Source organism: Peromyscus leucopus, chromosome 18 (assembly GCF_004664715.2).
Source record: "Peromyscus leucopus breed LL Stock chromosome 18, UCI_PerLeu_2.1, whole genome shotgun sequence".
In the NCBI taxonomy this organism is placed as follows: domain Eukaryota; kingdom Metazoa; phylum Chordata; class Mammalia; order Rodentia; family Cricetidae; genus Peromyscus; species Peromyscus leucopus.
This window is the reverse complement of record NC_051078.1, coordinates 23201389-23217004: the sequence shown is the minus strand read 5'-3', so window position 1 is coordinate 23217004 and position 15616 is coordinate 23201389. Positions and strand designations below refer to the sequence as shown.

Here is a 15616-nt window from a genome sequence, read left to right as displayed (position 1 = left end):
TAATGATATTCAAAGAGGTCTGTCATTCAATGCACATTTGCAATAAATTCAAAATCCCAATACTCAGCAATCAATCAGGTGTATGATAGTAGTATGGCAAAGGTGAGCAGATATGGAAGATGAGACAAACTTAAGTTACATTCAGAATTGAAAAGCCATAGTAATTGTTGACATTAGGAAGAGCAAAAGGAGATGTCTGTTAAACTCCAAGGAGTTATTTCACAATATCCACCGTCAGCATTAAATGTGAGTGACGGTCAAGAGAAGGGGCAAGGTGGCAGGTCCAGTTGTGTGTCACGGAGTCCCTACTCTATCAGAAAACCTGCTATTCTGTCCCTACCATGCCCCTGGAGACACTGTATTAGGCAATATGGATTGAGAACTTGGCAGCGGATGCTCAAAGCTGAAGTTCTGGGAATAAATCAATTCAACAGGCTGGTTACTGCTGAGTCATATTAATCATAGCATCATGGTGAGCAAAGAGGCAATTTGTAAAGAAATCGTTCTCTCCACTTCTGAATCTTTACAGTGAGCTATAAATAACCTGAACGATGGTAGCCAGTAGAAAGCAGAAACAGTGAGCTGGACACTGGTGAAAGAAAATCAATTTAATCTCTGTGTTCCAGAGACTGTAGAATTATGGTTTAAAATACTTAAAGCAAAGCAATCGTATGGGATGCAGAGCACTCACTGGAGGTGTGAGAATGGTCTTCTCAGTACACTGTATGGTTAGATGCTACTCTAACATTCTAAATTTTCATGATTTTGAAGTATTTTCAGGACAGGGTGTTAAAGATGGCCTTTTCTTTCTTTCTTTTTTCTTTTTTCTTTTTTTTTTAATTATTAAGAGATTTTCTATTCATTTTACATACCAGCCACAGATTCCCCTCTCCTCCCTCGTCCCCCCCCCCAGGCTTCCCTCTCAATCCATCCCCCATTCCCACCTCCTCAAAGGCAAGGTCTCCCATGGGGAGTCAGCAGAGCCTGGTACATTCAGTTGAGGCCGGTCCAAGCCCCTCCTCCCTGCATCAAGGCTGTGCAAAACCCACCATAGGCACTAGGCTCCAAAAGGCTGGCTCATGCACCAGGGACAGGTCCCAATCCCACTGCCTGGGGGCCCTCTAAACAGGTTAAGTGAAACAACTGTCTTGCCTCTCCAGAGGACCTAGTCCAGTACCATGGGGGTTCCTCAGCTATTGGTCCACAATTCATGTGTTTCCACTAGTTTGGCTGGTCATCTCTACATTTTCCCATCATGAACTCGGCCTTTTCTTTCATGTAAGATTATTCAAAAAAAGACAGAAAATATGAACAAAACATATTGTGTGTGGACTGACAGGTAGAGCTCTTACATTCTGTGCTTTCTGAATCTGGAGTACCTACAGGGAAGAATGGTAAAGGTGATCCTTACAGCTATGAAAGGTTAGTCATAGTAAGAAAAGAAAATGGAACTAATATTTATTGTATTTTGATAATAAGCTGGGAATTGTTATGGTTTCTGTAAACATTTCGTTTCATTAAAAGCTTTCTAGGAAGCCCAATGGGAAAGAGCTGAGCAGAATATCAAAGACTTGCCTGTTGCTATAGAGTTAGTGGTAGGAACTGGGATTTAAACACTTTCCTATTAGGATTCAGCATCACCTTCTATTCCCCACCTTGCCTCTCCTAGGAGCATCGCCACCTGTCCTTCTCTAAACGAAGATTGACAGTAAAGAGTACCTGGAGTGATTCTCTTGGGCCCCTGGGCTAAAACAAAGGGTTGTTTGACACAGGAGAAAACAAATTTCCAGATCAAGATTTCTCAAGGAAAGATTTAGAAACCTTTGTTCTAAATCTGTGTTCTTGTGAAGATCTTTATAAACATGACACAATAGTAATCTTTGTAGGCTAGGTTATGATGGATCCTTGCCAAAGGCAGGAGAATTAGAGTACATGACATTTCAAAGAACAAGTCAGCAACAGTATCCATCAATTTCCTAATGTACTGTCTCTTTGCAATACATTATCACTGATATAGTAATGGCAAAAACAGTGATTTTAAGAAACAATTATACCTCTCAAAAGTAATTCCTGTAAATATGCTTTTAAAAACATGATTTCCTTTTTACACTAAAATATTATAAAGATAAAAATATATAATTCAGTAACTACTGCTTGGTTTGAGAATTCATTTATTTTCAGGTGGATTGACAAATTGTAACTAGTTACTCACTTTCAAAACAAGAGTCTTATCAAGCATGTCCTACATTTCACTAAAGATTATTCTTCCCATAAACAAAATTCACATAACATCTCTAAGCTCCTGTGTTTCAAATTATCAGTAAAAATCACCTACTCTCAACTAATGAAGACTGCTCTAAATGAGAGAAAATCCAGTTACCAGGCAACAACAGTGATGACATCAAGATTTTGTCTCTCTCTTACCAGATGGATACTGTCATCCTCTCTAGATGCACATTACTGAGGTGACAGGTCATCTGCACAACTGCTTTTCCCCAGCCACAACATATCATGTTATAATATCTAAAAAATCTTTTCTTTGAAGGAAAAGTGAGATGAAACTATTTTGAATATGAAACTGTAAAAGACAAAGTTGTATCAGCCATTAGAAATTCAATCATATTTTCCCAAGGCTTTTTGCACTCTAATTTTTGAAAATACAGCAGAGAATCTTTTTAACAATCCAGTCCATGGGCAATGGCACTATTGTTCCAGTCCAATCCAGTCTTTCAATTACACATTGTGCACTTGCCTGTTCATACACTGTTCTTGTATTTACTGACATATACTCTGAAGAAATGTTCACCTTAGCATAAATTTGATATAATATTAAGACTAGGGTAAAACCCAGACACAGAAAGTAGCAAAGTGTTAATTAGACAAATTTAGAAAGGAGCCCTCATTATCTATATTTATATTTTATGCAATTATCTATGGATACCAAAATATAGACTAGTTGCAATTGATATTCAATATCCAGAGAAGAGGTTTTTAAACAATGTCTTCAAGGTAAAGTTACCAAAAAGACACGTCACTCATCGCTGGGTCTGCTCAATGGAGCCTCTTCTGTTTTAAGTCTGAGAAGGTATTGTGCAGAAAAAGTTAAAAGACTTCTCAGGGGTACAACCTACATACACACACAAGTATGTTTAAACTGCAGGAAAGCCATTCATGTAGCAAAGTGGTAGAGTGGAGGAAAATGGGGAATAAGAAGAGCTGTGAAGCTTTAGAAGCTGAATGCCAGGAAGGAAGAAAATTACCTCTAATAGACTAAATTTAAAATGATAGACTAGCAGGCTGATGCCCATTGTCAATAAGTAGGCCAACCTATACAGGTGCAGGCACAGTATCTGACAACACAAGGGTGAAAAAGAAGAAGAATTTAGGAAAAAAAAAAAAAAAACAAGTGGCTCATATGTTGATGCATTATCGATCAAACCCTTAAATATTAGCTAAGTAATTCAATGCATATATGAGAAATGAAACAGTGCAATTGGGTCGGTAACATTTCCCACAGAGATCTTTGTTTAGCATATCTGTTAATAAACTGCAATGAATTATTCTCTTGTGTTGGTTTGCTTCTTATAAGTAAAGATGCATTGATTTCTTAAAATGTAAAAAACAAAACACCTGGTCTAATGAATCTTCTGTTCATTTTCTTAAGGCTAAGGGTGTGAATCCTTATTGTCATGGCCTATTCTCAGGAAGTATATTCTACTTGTCTTAGTTACTTTCTCCTGCTGTGACAAACACCAGGAGCATGGAAACATGAGAGAAAGAATTAGATTATGGTTGTGGTGTCTGAGGGTTCGAGACCATGATGGCAGAGTGAAGGCATGCTGCCAGAAACATCTGAGAGCTCACATTTCGAAACCATGAGTAGGAGGCACAGGAGGCACGCTGGAATTTGTTCAAGTCTTCTGAAACCTCAAAGTCACAGTGATACCTCTCCTCCAACAAGGCCACACCTCCTAATCCTTCCCAAACATTTCCACCAACTGGGGCACCAGGTATTCAAACATATGAGCCTTTGATGACATTTTTCACTCAAACCACCACAGAACTGAGCTGGGCAAAAATACATTTATCATTACTTTTTATATCCTTTAAAAATATGCTAGCAGTGTATGGGCATCATTTAGAGAAATGTTCTAAATGAATGCGCTGTCATGTCTGAAGATTGCTGGAGCATTTTAGCCTCTAGTTTAATAAAAATCCAGAGTGATCAAATTCTTTCTCAAAGGAAGAATATTTAGGCTGTATAAAGACTGCAGTTACTTTAGAATTTCAACTGCAATTTAAACTCTAGCGGTTCAATAAAATAGGGTGAGAAATACTCTAATTACTCAAAATATAAGAACTCAACAAAGATGGCTGGAGGCACATAGAGTAAAATCAATAATTTCAATTACCACCAGTGTCTATTAGGTGCCTATCATTTTCTCACTGAAATTATTTCTTAGGAGTTTTCAAATGCTAGGAAGAATTTTATTCTTCCATTGACATGATGAAAACAAAATAAGCAAATAATAAAAAATCATCTAGGAAAGCTCAGGAGGTGGTGACTAGCACATTTCAGTTATGCTGTAATTCCCTAGTCATCAAAACAATTAAAACATTTTCCTTATAAATACTGTATCTCCTGATGGGAACAGGACAAGTGCCATCCAAGCAACTATAAAGACCCAAAATCTTTGATCAAGGCTGTTCACTAAGGTGACCTTTACAGTTATTACAGAAGTTGAATGTTACAAAGTTGAGGTCATTTGTTCCTTTTTTAAAGATTTGTTTAGTTTAGTTTGTATGTATGAATGTTTTGTATCAGATCCCCTGGAAGCTGAGTTACAAGGTGTTGTGAGGCACCACATTGGTGCTAAGAATTGAACATGCCTCGTTGCAAACTCAGTAAATCCTCTAGACCACTGAGCCATCCCTCCAGCCCAGTGGCCATTGTTTTTAATGTGACAACAAACGAAAAAAAATTTAAAAAAAAACCTCAAAAATAAGAGCCTGAAATGTTTTGTTGTGATCATTTGTAAAACAATATCATGTTTTATAACAAGTGGGGAATAAAGACAGAGGGAAGAGAGAGGAAAGTGAGCCTCACAAATGGACAGGTTTGAAGAGTTAGTCTGAAGTGTAAGGGGAATTTTTTTTTTAAGACCATTTTTTCTCAAGAACTTCCTTAACTCGTCTCAAGTCAGAAAAAGCAATTTTTGCAAAGAGCACCATTTACCACACGGACAGTCCTTTACTGTGAAAACTATGTTTCCCTTCTGGTTTCTGGGAAAGCCCGTTTTTGTACTAAAAACGACCTGTAACAATATAATATTTTATCTGGAGATTGTATAATTGAGGATAATGAACTTCAGATTGCTTCATTGTACACGAGATGCTGTATTTTATCTATTCTTTTAAAATTGTGTTTATGCACCTGTCTCCACATTTCTATGTTGCAAATGAAAAATTCAACAATCCAGCTGTTTTCAATCACCTTACAGATAAGTTACAGTGAAGATAAAACATTTAAGTGAATGGCAATTCAGTTTTTATTGATACTAATGAGTACAACCTTTCTAGACTTAGGAAAACTGATTTCTTCATTATAGCATTAAATGTTCACATTATTATAATTAAAATCAAGAGCTTAATATTTCAGTGGTCGTGAGCAGCAAAACATCTCCACTGAAGCACTCCTGTGAGAGAAGGAGGGACCGTGTCTATTTTCAGATACTCCAGAGATTACCTTTCAATTTGAAATTGTAGATATTTAATCAAACATCAAATAATATTGCTATTAATGGGTCAAAAAGGGGAATATTCATAACCAGGGTTTGTTGGTGCTAACATAAATTAGACATAAAGAAATAATATAGCAGGGCTGAGAGATGACTCAGTTGTTGAGAGTGCTCCCTGCTCTTCTGGAGAACCCAAGTTCTTTCCCAACACCCAAGTTGGCTGGCTTACCTGTAACTTCAATTCCAAAGGATCAGAAGCCCTCTTCTGGCCCCTGCAGGCACGAATGTGTGCACAAGCATGTGTGCACGTATGCTGGCACACGTGTGCGCGCACACACAAACACACACTCACACATTGCACACATTTCACAAACATACATAAATAACAGGAAGTCATTTTTTTAAAAAAAGATGGTTATATAAATAGGTTGACTACAGCTGAAATCACAGAACCCAATGGATTGTATTCATCATTTTTTAAGTAACTTAACACATCCTTACTAATTTCAAATCACACACCACAATCTCCTAACCACTCATTTACACACATATATTAATGCAATCAAAGAGCAAACTCATGATTCTTTCACACACTTATTTATATGGAAGACTCATTAGGGCTTATAAGTGTATAAAATATCAATTCCTAAGGACATCGTGAGAGAAGCCCTCTAGAACACTTGAGGTTTACAACCAAGAAAGTCACGTTCTGGTCAAAGCTTACCCTTCTTAGAAATATTATCTGGTGTTTCCTAGCATGTTTCTCAGGAAGAGAAGCAAACCTCTATTTGATCAGTGAAACATAAGGATATTTATCAATGTGCTAAAAATATCAAGGCCTTTTCTAACTCAGTGAATTAATAATCACCCATTCATTTGTCTTTTTCTCCTGTGGATTTAATATTTCTTTAATACCACCTGTAGCATGAATCTTAAAAGGTCTTATTAATAAAAACAAACATGGAGCCAGATATTGGGGTAAACACTGAAAGATCAGAGAAACAGAACAAGCCACATCCAACCTCACCTTGCCAGTTCCTCAGCTGATCTTGTTTCCTCTGACTGAAAGTCTCTGAGTCCTCATCCACATGGATCTCAGCTGAACTGCTGCTAAAAGCTAAAAGCTTAAAAATCCTCTAGTTCCTGGTCCTCATGCCTTATATATCTTTCTGCTTCCTGCCATCACTTTCTGCTATTAAAGGCGTGTGTCACCATGCCTGACTGTTTCCAGTGTGCCTTTGAACTCACAGAGATCCAGATGGATATCTGCCTCAGGAATGCTAGGATTAAAGGTGTGTGTGCCACCATTTTCTGGTCTATGTAGTGGCTGTTCTGTTCTCTGACCCCAGAGAAGTTTATTAGGGTCCACAATATATTGGGGGACACAGTATCACCACAACCACCTTAAAAAAGAGAACTGTAGGTGCTGCAGAGAGGTCTCTTGCTTCTATTTTAGAGTATCAGAGTTGTGTCCCCAGTACCCATACAGTGTAGCTCATAACTCCTTGTAACTGTTTAGTACCTGCACACATGTGTCCACACCCTCATAATACATAAATACATGGCTAAAAATAAAGTAAATACTTTTAAAAAGAATGAGAGCTGGGAAATGATAAAAATTAAGTGTTGCTTTACACTTTAATGCAACATACAGTTTTGAAAGCAAAGAGTAATTTTCTATGCTAATAAAGATCCTATTTATGGCTACATAGAATCATGGAGTTGGCCTGGTCTAGCCTACTTGAGAAACTTGCATCATAGGTTTTTCATGTTAGAGTCCATGGCTCCATCCTGGGGCACTATTTGTCTTTCAGTTCCTGGGAAACTGAGGCACTCCCTCAGGTAGTGAAGCATTCAGGCCACTTTGTGTTTCTCTGTATGTTTCCTTAGAAGTCAAGGAAGCATGTGAGCTTAATGGGATTATTGGTCTTAGCCATTAATCTTGTGTACCCTATATCACTTGCATGCCCATCATCGTATCCTAGCAACTACTACCATATTGATCCTGAAAACCACCACTATATTCTGTTTCTTATAAAGGGTATAAAAGTCTGATTGCTCTCAATAAAGCTGTCACAGCCTCAGGCTTGCTGTGGAGAGTCCAAACCAAGCATTGTTTAATTTCTCGACAGCCATATCAGGTGACCTTGGCTTGGTTAAGAAGGCACTGGCACTTATATGTATCCATCTAACTGTCAGTTGATACCTGCATCATCTAGCAGTCAACTCTATTCTGGAAAAACATTTCTTCATTCTTGCTTCCAATTCTTGCCTTACAAAAAGTGAAGAATTTTCCCAACTTCAAGTGATCTTCCTTAAAAGCCTGCATTCTTAAATACAACTGTGCCGGTATCTTGTACAAAAGAAGCCAATATATTTTAAAATAAAGTGATATTACATAGATATATGTGGTTAGCGTTTTCAGAAATATGTATGTTTTATAGGCTTTGGTGAGTTTTTTTTCATATTTCTGAAAGTGTTAACTACACTTTTTCCAGGCAAGGACAGGAAACAGAAATCCCATTGTTTCCATCTATATAGAGGGCAGGCCCTCTGCTCTAACCAGTTATTTTAAATTACATATTACAACAATGTAGAGAAAACATGTTTTTCCAAAGGCAACATCAAAGAAGACAACAAAATAGAATAATGGATAAGATCAAAACTATCTAAACTATCAAATATTAAATGTTAGCTTTAGTTTTCTACTTGCTCTTCTATGAGGAGTGCCAACATTTAAACATATTGCCATCCACAAATGTGCATGGCTATATACATATCAATCCTGGGAATATGTAGCCAAGGGCAAGTGAGGGTGGCAGTGATTAGAAATGCCATATTTAATTTTAAATTATTGTTAAGAGCCCTACTAATTTTCACCACAAAACTTTGATAATGTTATGCAAATTTGATATTCTATCTCAGATACTAAGAAAATTCAAGTATTGGGGACATTGACTTTACATTATTTAATCTATGGTTTGGTCTAATTTGCTGGACTGAGTAGAACTAACATGTGGAAGCCACTAGTCTACCCCATGGCTCACAACTATTTTTAGAGGGTTGGATAAAAATATATGAAAACTATGAAGATAAAATCTGATTCCAGATCACTGACTCACTCTCATATATATTCAAGCCATCCATATTTATAAAAAAAAAAAAAAAGGAAAGGAAGAAGTAAGGTTTTTTTTGTTCTCCTTTTCCAAAGCTTATATTTTATCCACCCAATATAAAATTCTGTTCCCAATGACCACTTATTATAAGGAAAACATATAATAACCAAACTTGTAAATGAATGATACCCATATATTAGTATTGTCTGGGTGAAAAATGAATGTGTCTCTTGTGCAAGCAACAGAGAGAAGGCAGACTTTTATGAGACAAGGGTCATGGAGTCTCCTATGACAGGCACCACGGTGCTTTAACAAGTACCATGGGAGCATTGTGCTGGGTGAATTCGAGAGCGTAGAGAACACAGATGAGAGGTAAGGGCGTGTCAAAGCAGGGCAGGTACTGCCTCTGCTCTCACAACTCCAAAGCCATGGGAATGTGGATGAGTTGAGGAAGGACAATGTGAGGTTTAGCAGTTCACTGCACACAAGAAATAAAGCCAAGGTAGTCCAAATGTCCTTAGTGGTGCGTATCGATGGCTAAGAGAATGGCCGTGTCTATGTGACTAATGAAGACATTATAAGCAACATGACATGAAAGCATTCATTTCTGCTAAAACCAGAACTATGGATCCTGATTAGCATGACTAAGAATTTCCCCCAGTCCACTCAGGGCTCTGGAGGATTTCAGCAGTTTTTAGGAAAGGTTTAGGGAACAGTTACCTGTTTGCCACCAATGGTCTAGAACGGGGACTCTGAAGACCTTTTTGGACCATTCTAGGGTTTCCACATCACACCTTTCCCCAGCCACAAACAGTGTCTTGAACCTGAACATAAGAGAGACAGTAAGTTCCAAGTGTTCTCTGAAAGTTAAACTAAATAATTTCATTTATGTTAAAAAAAAATCTGTTGGTATCTAATTGGTTAAAAAAAAATGGCCTTTTAGAAGAATACCATGTAATAGGACCATAAAGCAAATGAGTTGGGTGTACTCATATGTAACCACATGCAGTTCACAGTACTGAGGTATTTCAAAAGCAGCACTCGGAACTACAGAGAAGCTGAGAAGGGCAATTGAGGTGACTTTATAATGTACCTGTCACATTCCTCTAATGATCAAACATGAAAAGCCTTTCTGCCTCAATATTACCCTTGCTAATTTTGACTCCTGATTTCCTTTCTTTATTCTTTATAATGTACTCAGAAAATATGTTCACAAAACCCCACAAAGATGGCAAATTTGATCACATACATGATTCTTTCTCATGAGTTCCTTTAGGAGAAATTACTATGATTTCAAGAACGTATTTTCTCTAGTCTGAGAGAGACACACAGAAAAAGAAATGGCTAATAAAGAAGTATTACTGTAGCCTTTAGGTTCAAACAGACTCTTATTGCAAGGATTCTGGGTTACTGGAGGATGAAGGAGAATTAACATCACTGACAGCAAACAGTGCCCTAGAGTGGAAAGAACAAAAGAGAAAAATGGACCTAGTCTGACCCTGTCAGGGATTCATTGAAACAAAGGTTGTTTTTCTTTCATGGTCATTGCTCTCCTGGCCTGTCTGTCAGAAGAAAGAATGTGTGGATGAGCAGTCAATTCATTATCATCCAAGGAAAAAATATTCAACAAACAAAAACCCTGCCTGCCCATCTTGAACAATGCAGTCTGCTACTGACAGTGTCTTACTGCTCTCTGGATTGATCAAATGGTTCCTAGAGTATTAAATAACCCTGCCTCTGTGGTTCAGGAACATTCTGTTCCTATTTGCTATAAACATACATCTCCTACAATACATTCATTCCTTCTTGTGAACATTCATCTTTATGACCCTGATGCTCAAGATTTGTTGGATTTTTAGACTCACAAAAACAAAAAGGGTGAGGAATGGAGGTTGAGGTGAGGAAAAATTATGTCAGTTTGACTGAGTCTTTTTGGGGTTTTTTGTTTGTTTGTTTGTTTTTTGTTTTTTGGTTTTTTGGTTTTTTTGGTTTTTCAACACAGGGTTTCTCTGTGTAGTTTTGGTGCCTGTCCTGTAGACCAGGCTGGCCTAGAACTCACAGAGATCCTACTGGCTCTGCCTCCCAAGTGCTGGGACTAAAGGTGTGTGCCACCATTGCCCAGCTTGACTGAATTTTAAAGCAAAGAATGTTGGGTTTTGAGAGCACAATCATTGATAAAGGTACAGTGATATAAGGATAAAAATCTGGAATGGTTATTTTAGGAATGTTTTTGTGTATACTATAACATAAAGGGTTTATTCCAGCTACATGGTTTTCACAGACTTAATGAGGAAACCCAGGTTCCAGGAAGGGACAGCACAGCTGGGTATGAGACAGGAAAAAGGAATAGAGGTTCTGGGTCAAAACTAATACAGTAAGACCTGAATATCCCAGCGTAGAAGAAGCAGAAGAAAATTATCTTAAAAATAACTTTATGAAGATGATAGAGGACTTTAAAGAGGAAATGAAAAATTCCTTTAAAGAAACCAAGGAAAAGACAAAAAAAATGGAATACATCAATAAATCCCTTAAAGAAGGTCAAGAAAACCAAGAAAAAGCTCTGAAACAGAAGAAGGAAACCATTCAAGACTTGAAAACTGAAATAGAGACAATAGAGAAGACACAAACTGAGGGAATGCTGGAAATAGAAAATCTGAGTAGATGAACAGGGACTACAATCAAGCATAACCAACAAAATGCAAGGGATGGAAGAGAGAATCTCTGGGATTGAAGATACGATAGAGGAAATAGATTCCTTGGTCAAAGAAAACATTAAAGCCAACAAAGCCATAACATAAAATATTCAGGAAATCTGGGGCACCCTGGAAAGACCAAATCTAATAATTATAATAATTTTACAATAATAGAGATAGAAGGAGAAGAATATGAGCTCAAAGATACAGAGAATATATTCAACAAAATCATAGAAGAAAACTTTCCCAACCTAAAGAAGGAAATGCCTATGAAGATATAAGAAGCTTACAGAACACCAAATGGATTGAACCCCCCAAAAAACCTCCCTTGTCACATAAGACTCAAACCACTAAACATACAGAATAAAGAAAAATATTAAGAACTGCAAAAGAAAAAAGGCCAAGTAATATACAAAAGCAGACCCATCAGAATAACATCCGACTTCTCAATGGAGACTCTGAAAGCCAGAAGGTCCTGGATAGACATTATGCAGACACTAAGCAACCACAGATGCCAGTCCAGACTATTATACACAGCAAAACTCTCAATCACCATAGACAGCATAAACAAGATATTCCATGATAAAACCAGATTTAAACAATACCTATCCACAAATCCCAGCCCTGCAGAAAGCACTAGAAGGAAAAAGTCAACGTAAGGAAGTTAGATGCACCCATAAAAGTATAGGCAATACATAATCCCATACCAGAAAATCCCAAAAAAAGGGAAACACATAACACTACCACCAAAAACAACAGGAATTAACAATCACTGGTCATTATTATCTCTTAATATCAATGAACTTAATTCGCCTATAAAAAAGAAACAGGCTAACAGAAAGGATACAAAAACAGTATCCATCCTTTGGCTGCATACAAAAAACATACCTCAACTTTAAAGACAGACACTATCTCAGAGTAAAGGACTGGGAAAAGTCTTTCCAATCAAATGGACTTAAGATGCAAGCTGGTATAGCTATCCTAATAGCAGACAAAATAGACTTCAAACTAAAATTAATCAAAAGAGATTGAGAAGCACATTACATATTTTTCACAGGAAAAAAATCCATCAAGATGAAGTCTCAATTCTGAATAATTATGTCCCAAATGAAAGGGCACCCAAATATGTAAAGGAAACATTACTAAAGCTTAAATTGCACATCAAACCCCACACACCAATAGGGGGAGACTTCAACACCCCACTCTCATCAATAGACACGTCTGCCAGACAGAAACTTAACAAAAAAATAAGGGAACTAACTTATGACTCAAATGGACTTAATAGACATCTACAGAACATTTCACCCTAACACAAAGGAATATACCTTCTTCTCAGCACCCCATGGAACTTGCTCTAAAATTGACCACATACTGAGTCACAAAACAAATTTCAACAGATTAAACAAAAAGTTGGATTAACCTCCTGTGTTTTATCTGACCACCAAGACTTAAAGTTAGAATTCAACAACAACACAAATTACAAACTCATGGAAACTGAATAATGCTCAACTGAATCACCACTGGGTCAAGGAAGAAATAAGAAAGAAATTAAAGACTTCCTAGAATTCAATGAACAGGAATGTACAACATACCCAAACTTATGAAACATACATCTCCTTCAATACATTCATTCCTTCTCATGATTATCTTTCTGACCCAGATGCCCATCAAGATTTCTTGGATTTCCAGACTCACAAAAACAAAAAGTCGAGGAATGGAGGTTGAGGTGAGCAAAAATTATGTCAGTTTGACTGAATCTTGAAGCCAAGAATGCTGGGTTTTGAGAGCAAAATCATTGAAAAAGGTACATTGATATGAGGATAAAAATCTGGAATTGTTATTTTAGGAATGTTTTTGTGCGTAATATAACATAAAGGGTTTATACCAGCTACATGGATTTCACAGACTTAAGGAGTAAACCTGGGTTCCATGAAGGGACAGCACAGCTGGGTATGAGACAGGAAAAAGGAATAGAGGTTCTGGGTCAAAACTATCTGAAGAATTAAGACAGGGCAAGAGAATAGTGGGATTACAGAATGGGAGAAACAAAAACAAGTGCAAGAAGACATATTAGGAAAAAAGCATGGAAGTTAGAGAAAAAATTAAAATGATGGAAATGAAGGCAGAGTAAGGTAAACAGAGTAGGACTGTGAGACAGGACAAACAGAAATATAGTTGCATGTCTGTAATGAAGAACGACAGAGTGTAGGGGGCTTGGGAAACCCTAATATGGAAAGACACTGGTGCAATTGTGGTAGTGTTGATAGAAGATTTAATAATAAAATACTGAAAATTATTCAAGGAGAGTAACTATAAGAAAGTAAAAATGACTTGCTGGCTGAAGTCCCTAAAGAAAAGAGGGAAAAGGGGAAATCAGTGATTTAAGCAAATGACATGGAGTTAATTAAAAATTGGGTTATTAAGCAGATTGTTCAAGTTATACTATCCCCCTTAACATTGAGAGCTGATCTTGGCCTCAAAGCTGTAGCTTGGCCTTCATAGGATGGAAAATAGTAAAAGTTCAATAATCAATCTACCTCAAGACCCAATGATACCACTCTTGGGCATATACCCAAGGCATGCTCAATTATACCACAAGGACACTTGCTCAACTATGTCATAGCAGCCATAGTATTCATATTATTCATAGTAGCTGGAAACTGGAAACAACTTAGATGTCCCTCAATGGGAGAGTGGATAAAGAAAAAGTGGTACATATACACAATGAAGTATTATTCAGCTGTAAGAAAAAACAATGACATCATGAAATTTGTAGGTAAATAGATAGAACTAGAAAATATCATCCTGAGTGAGGTAACCCAGTCTCAGAAAGACAAACATGGTATGTACTCACTCATAAGTGGATGCTAGATATAAAGCAAAGGATGATCAGACTACCACCCACAGCTCCAGAGATGCTAGGAAACAAGGAGGACCATAAGAGGGATGCAAAGATTACCTTAGGAAGGGGAGACAGAGAAGATCTCCATGAGTAAACTGGGGATGAGGGAGGGCTATAGAGGGGAGTGGATAGGGGATGAGAACATGAAGGAACAAGATGGTCTAGCTGGGAAGGGACAAAATGGGATAGTATTGAAATAAATATCTTGAAGGAAAGAGACATTCTGGGATAAGAGAGAAACCTGGTGCTAAAGAAATTCCCAGGAATCCACAAGGATGACCCCAGATTAGACTACTAGCAGTAGTGGAGAACGTGCCTGAATTGGCCTACCCTGGTACTCAGATTGGTGAATACCCTAACTGTCATCATAGAGCCTTCATCCAGTAACTGATGAAAGCAGATGCAGAGCTCTGAGAGCCCAATCAAGGGATTGGAGAGGGATTATATGAGCAAGGGGAATCAAGATCATTATGGGGAAATCTACAGAGATAACTGAACCAAGCTCATAGGAACTCACAAACTTTAGACCAACATCTGTAGAGCCTGCATGGGACCATACTAGACCCTCCACATCCGGGAAACAATTGTGTAGCTGGATCTGTTTGAGAGGCCCCTAGCAGTGTGGACAATATCTATCCCTGGTGCATGAGCTGGCTTTCTGGAGCCCATTACTTATGGTCAGACACCTTGATCACCCTTGATGCAGCGGCGGGGAGAGGCTGCCTCAACTGAATGTATACAGGCTTAGCTGTTCTCCCATGGGAGGACTTACCTTATTGAAAGAGGGGATGAGCAGTGATGGAGGAAGGTGGGGGGGAGTGGGAAGAGGGATAAGATGGGGAGCTGTGGTTGGCATGTTAAATGGATTTTAAAAATAGGGAAAATGCTACAAAAAAGAAATGGATACTAAGAAATTATGGTGAAGAATTTTTTTTAATTAGTAGGGGCAAAAGAAAACAGTGAATGTTTCTTTTAAGATCTGTCAACAACAAAATAATTGAAAACTATTCATCATTTGTGCCAACAGATACTAAATATACAAATAGATTTCACATCAGTGAAATCTCATCAACTTCCACTTTACCTGTCAGATCACCATTATTTTATTAGTGTACACTAATATCTGCCTTCCCTTCATGCTGCTTAATACTGGAATTCACATTTGTG

The 15616-nt window shown here is 37.6% G+C and overlaps 1 protein-coding gene across 1 annotated transcript in view; it reads right to left on the bottom strand.

Moving 5' to 3' along the window:
- Positions 1-15616, bottom strand: part of Acss3 (acyl-CoA synthetase short chain family member 3) — a 171750-nt gene that overhangs the window by 37508 nt on the left and 118626 nt on the right. The window contains exon 9 of the mRNA XM_028873024.2: positions 9575-9678. Within this exon, the coding sequence (XP_028728857.1) occupies positions 9575-9678 (104 nt within the window). The remainder of the gene's footprint in view (positions 1-9574; positions 9679-15616) is intronic.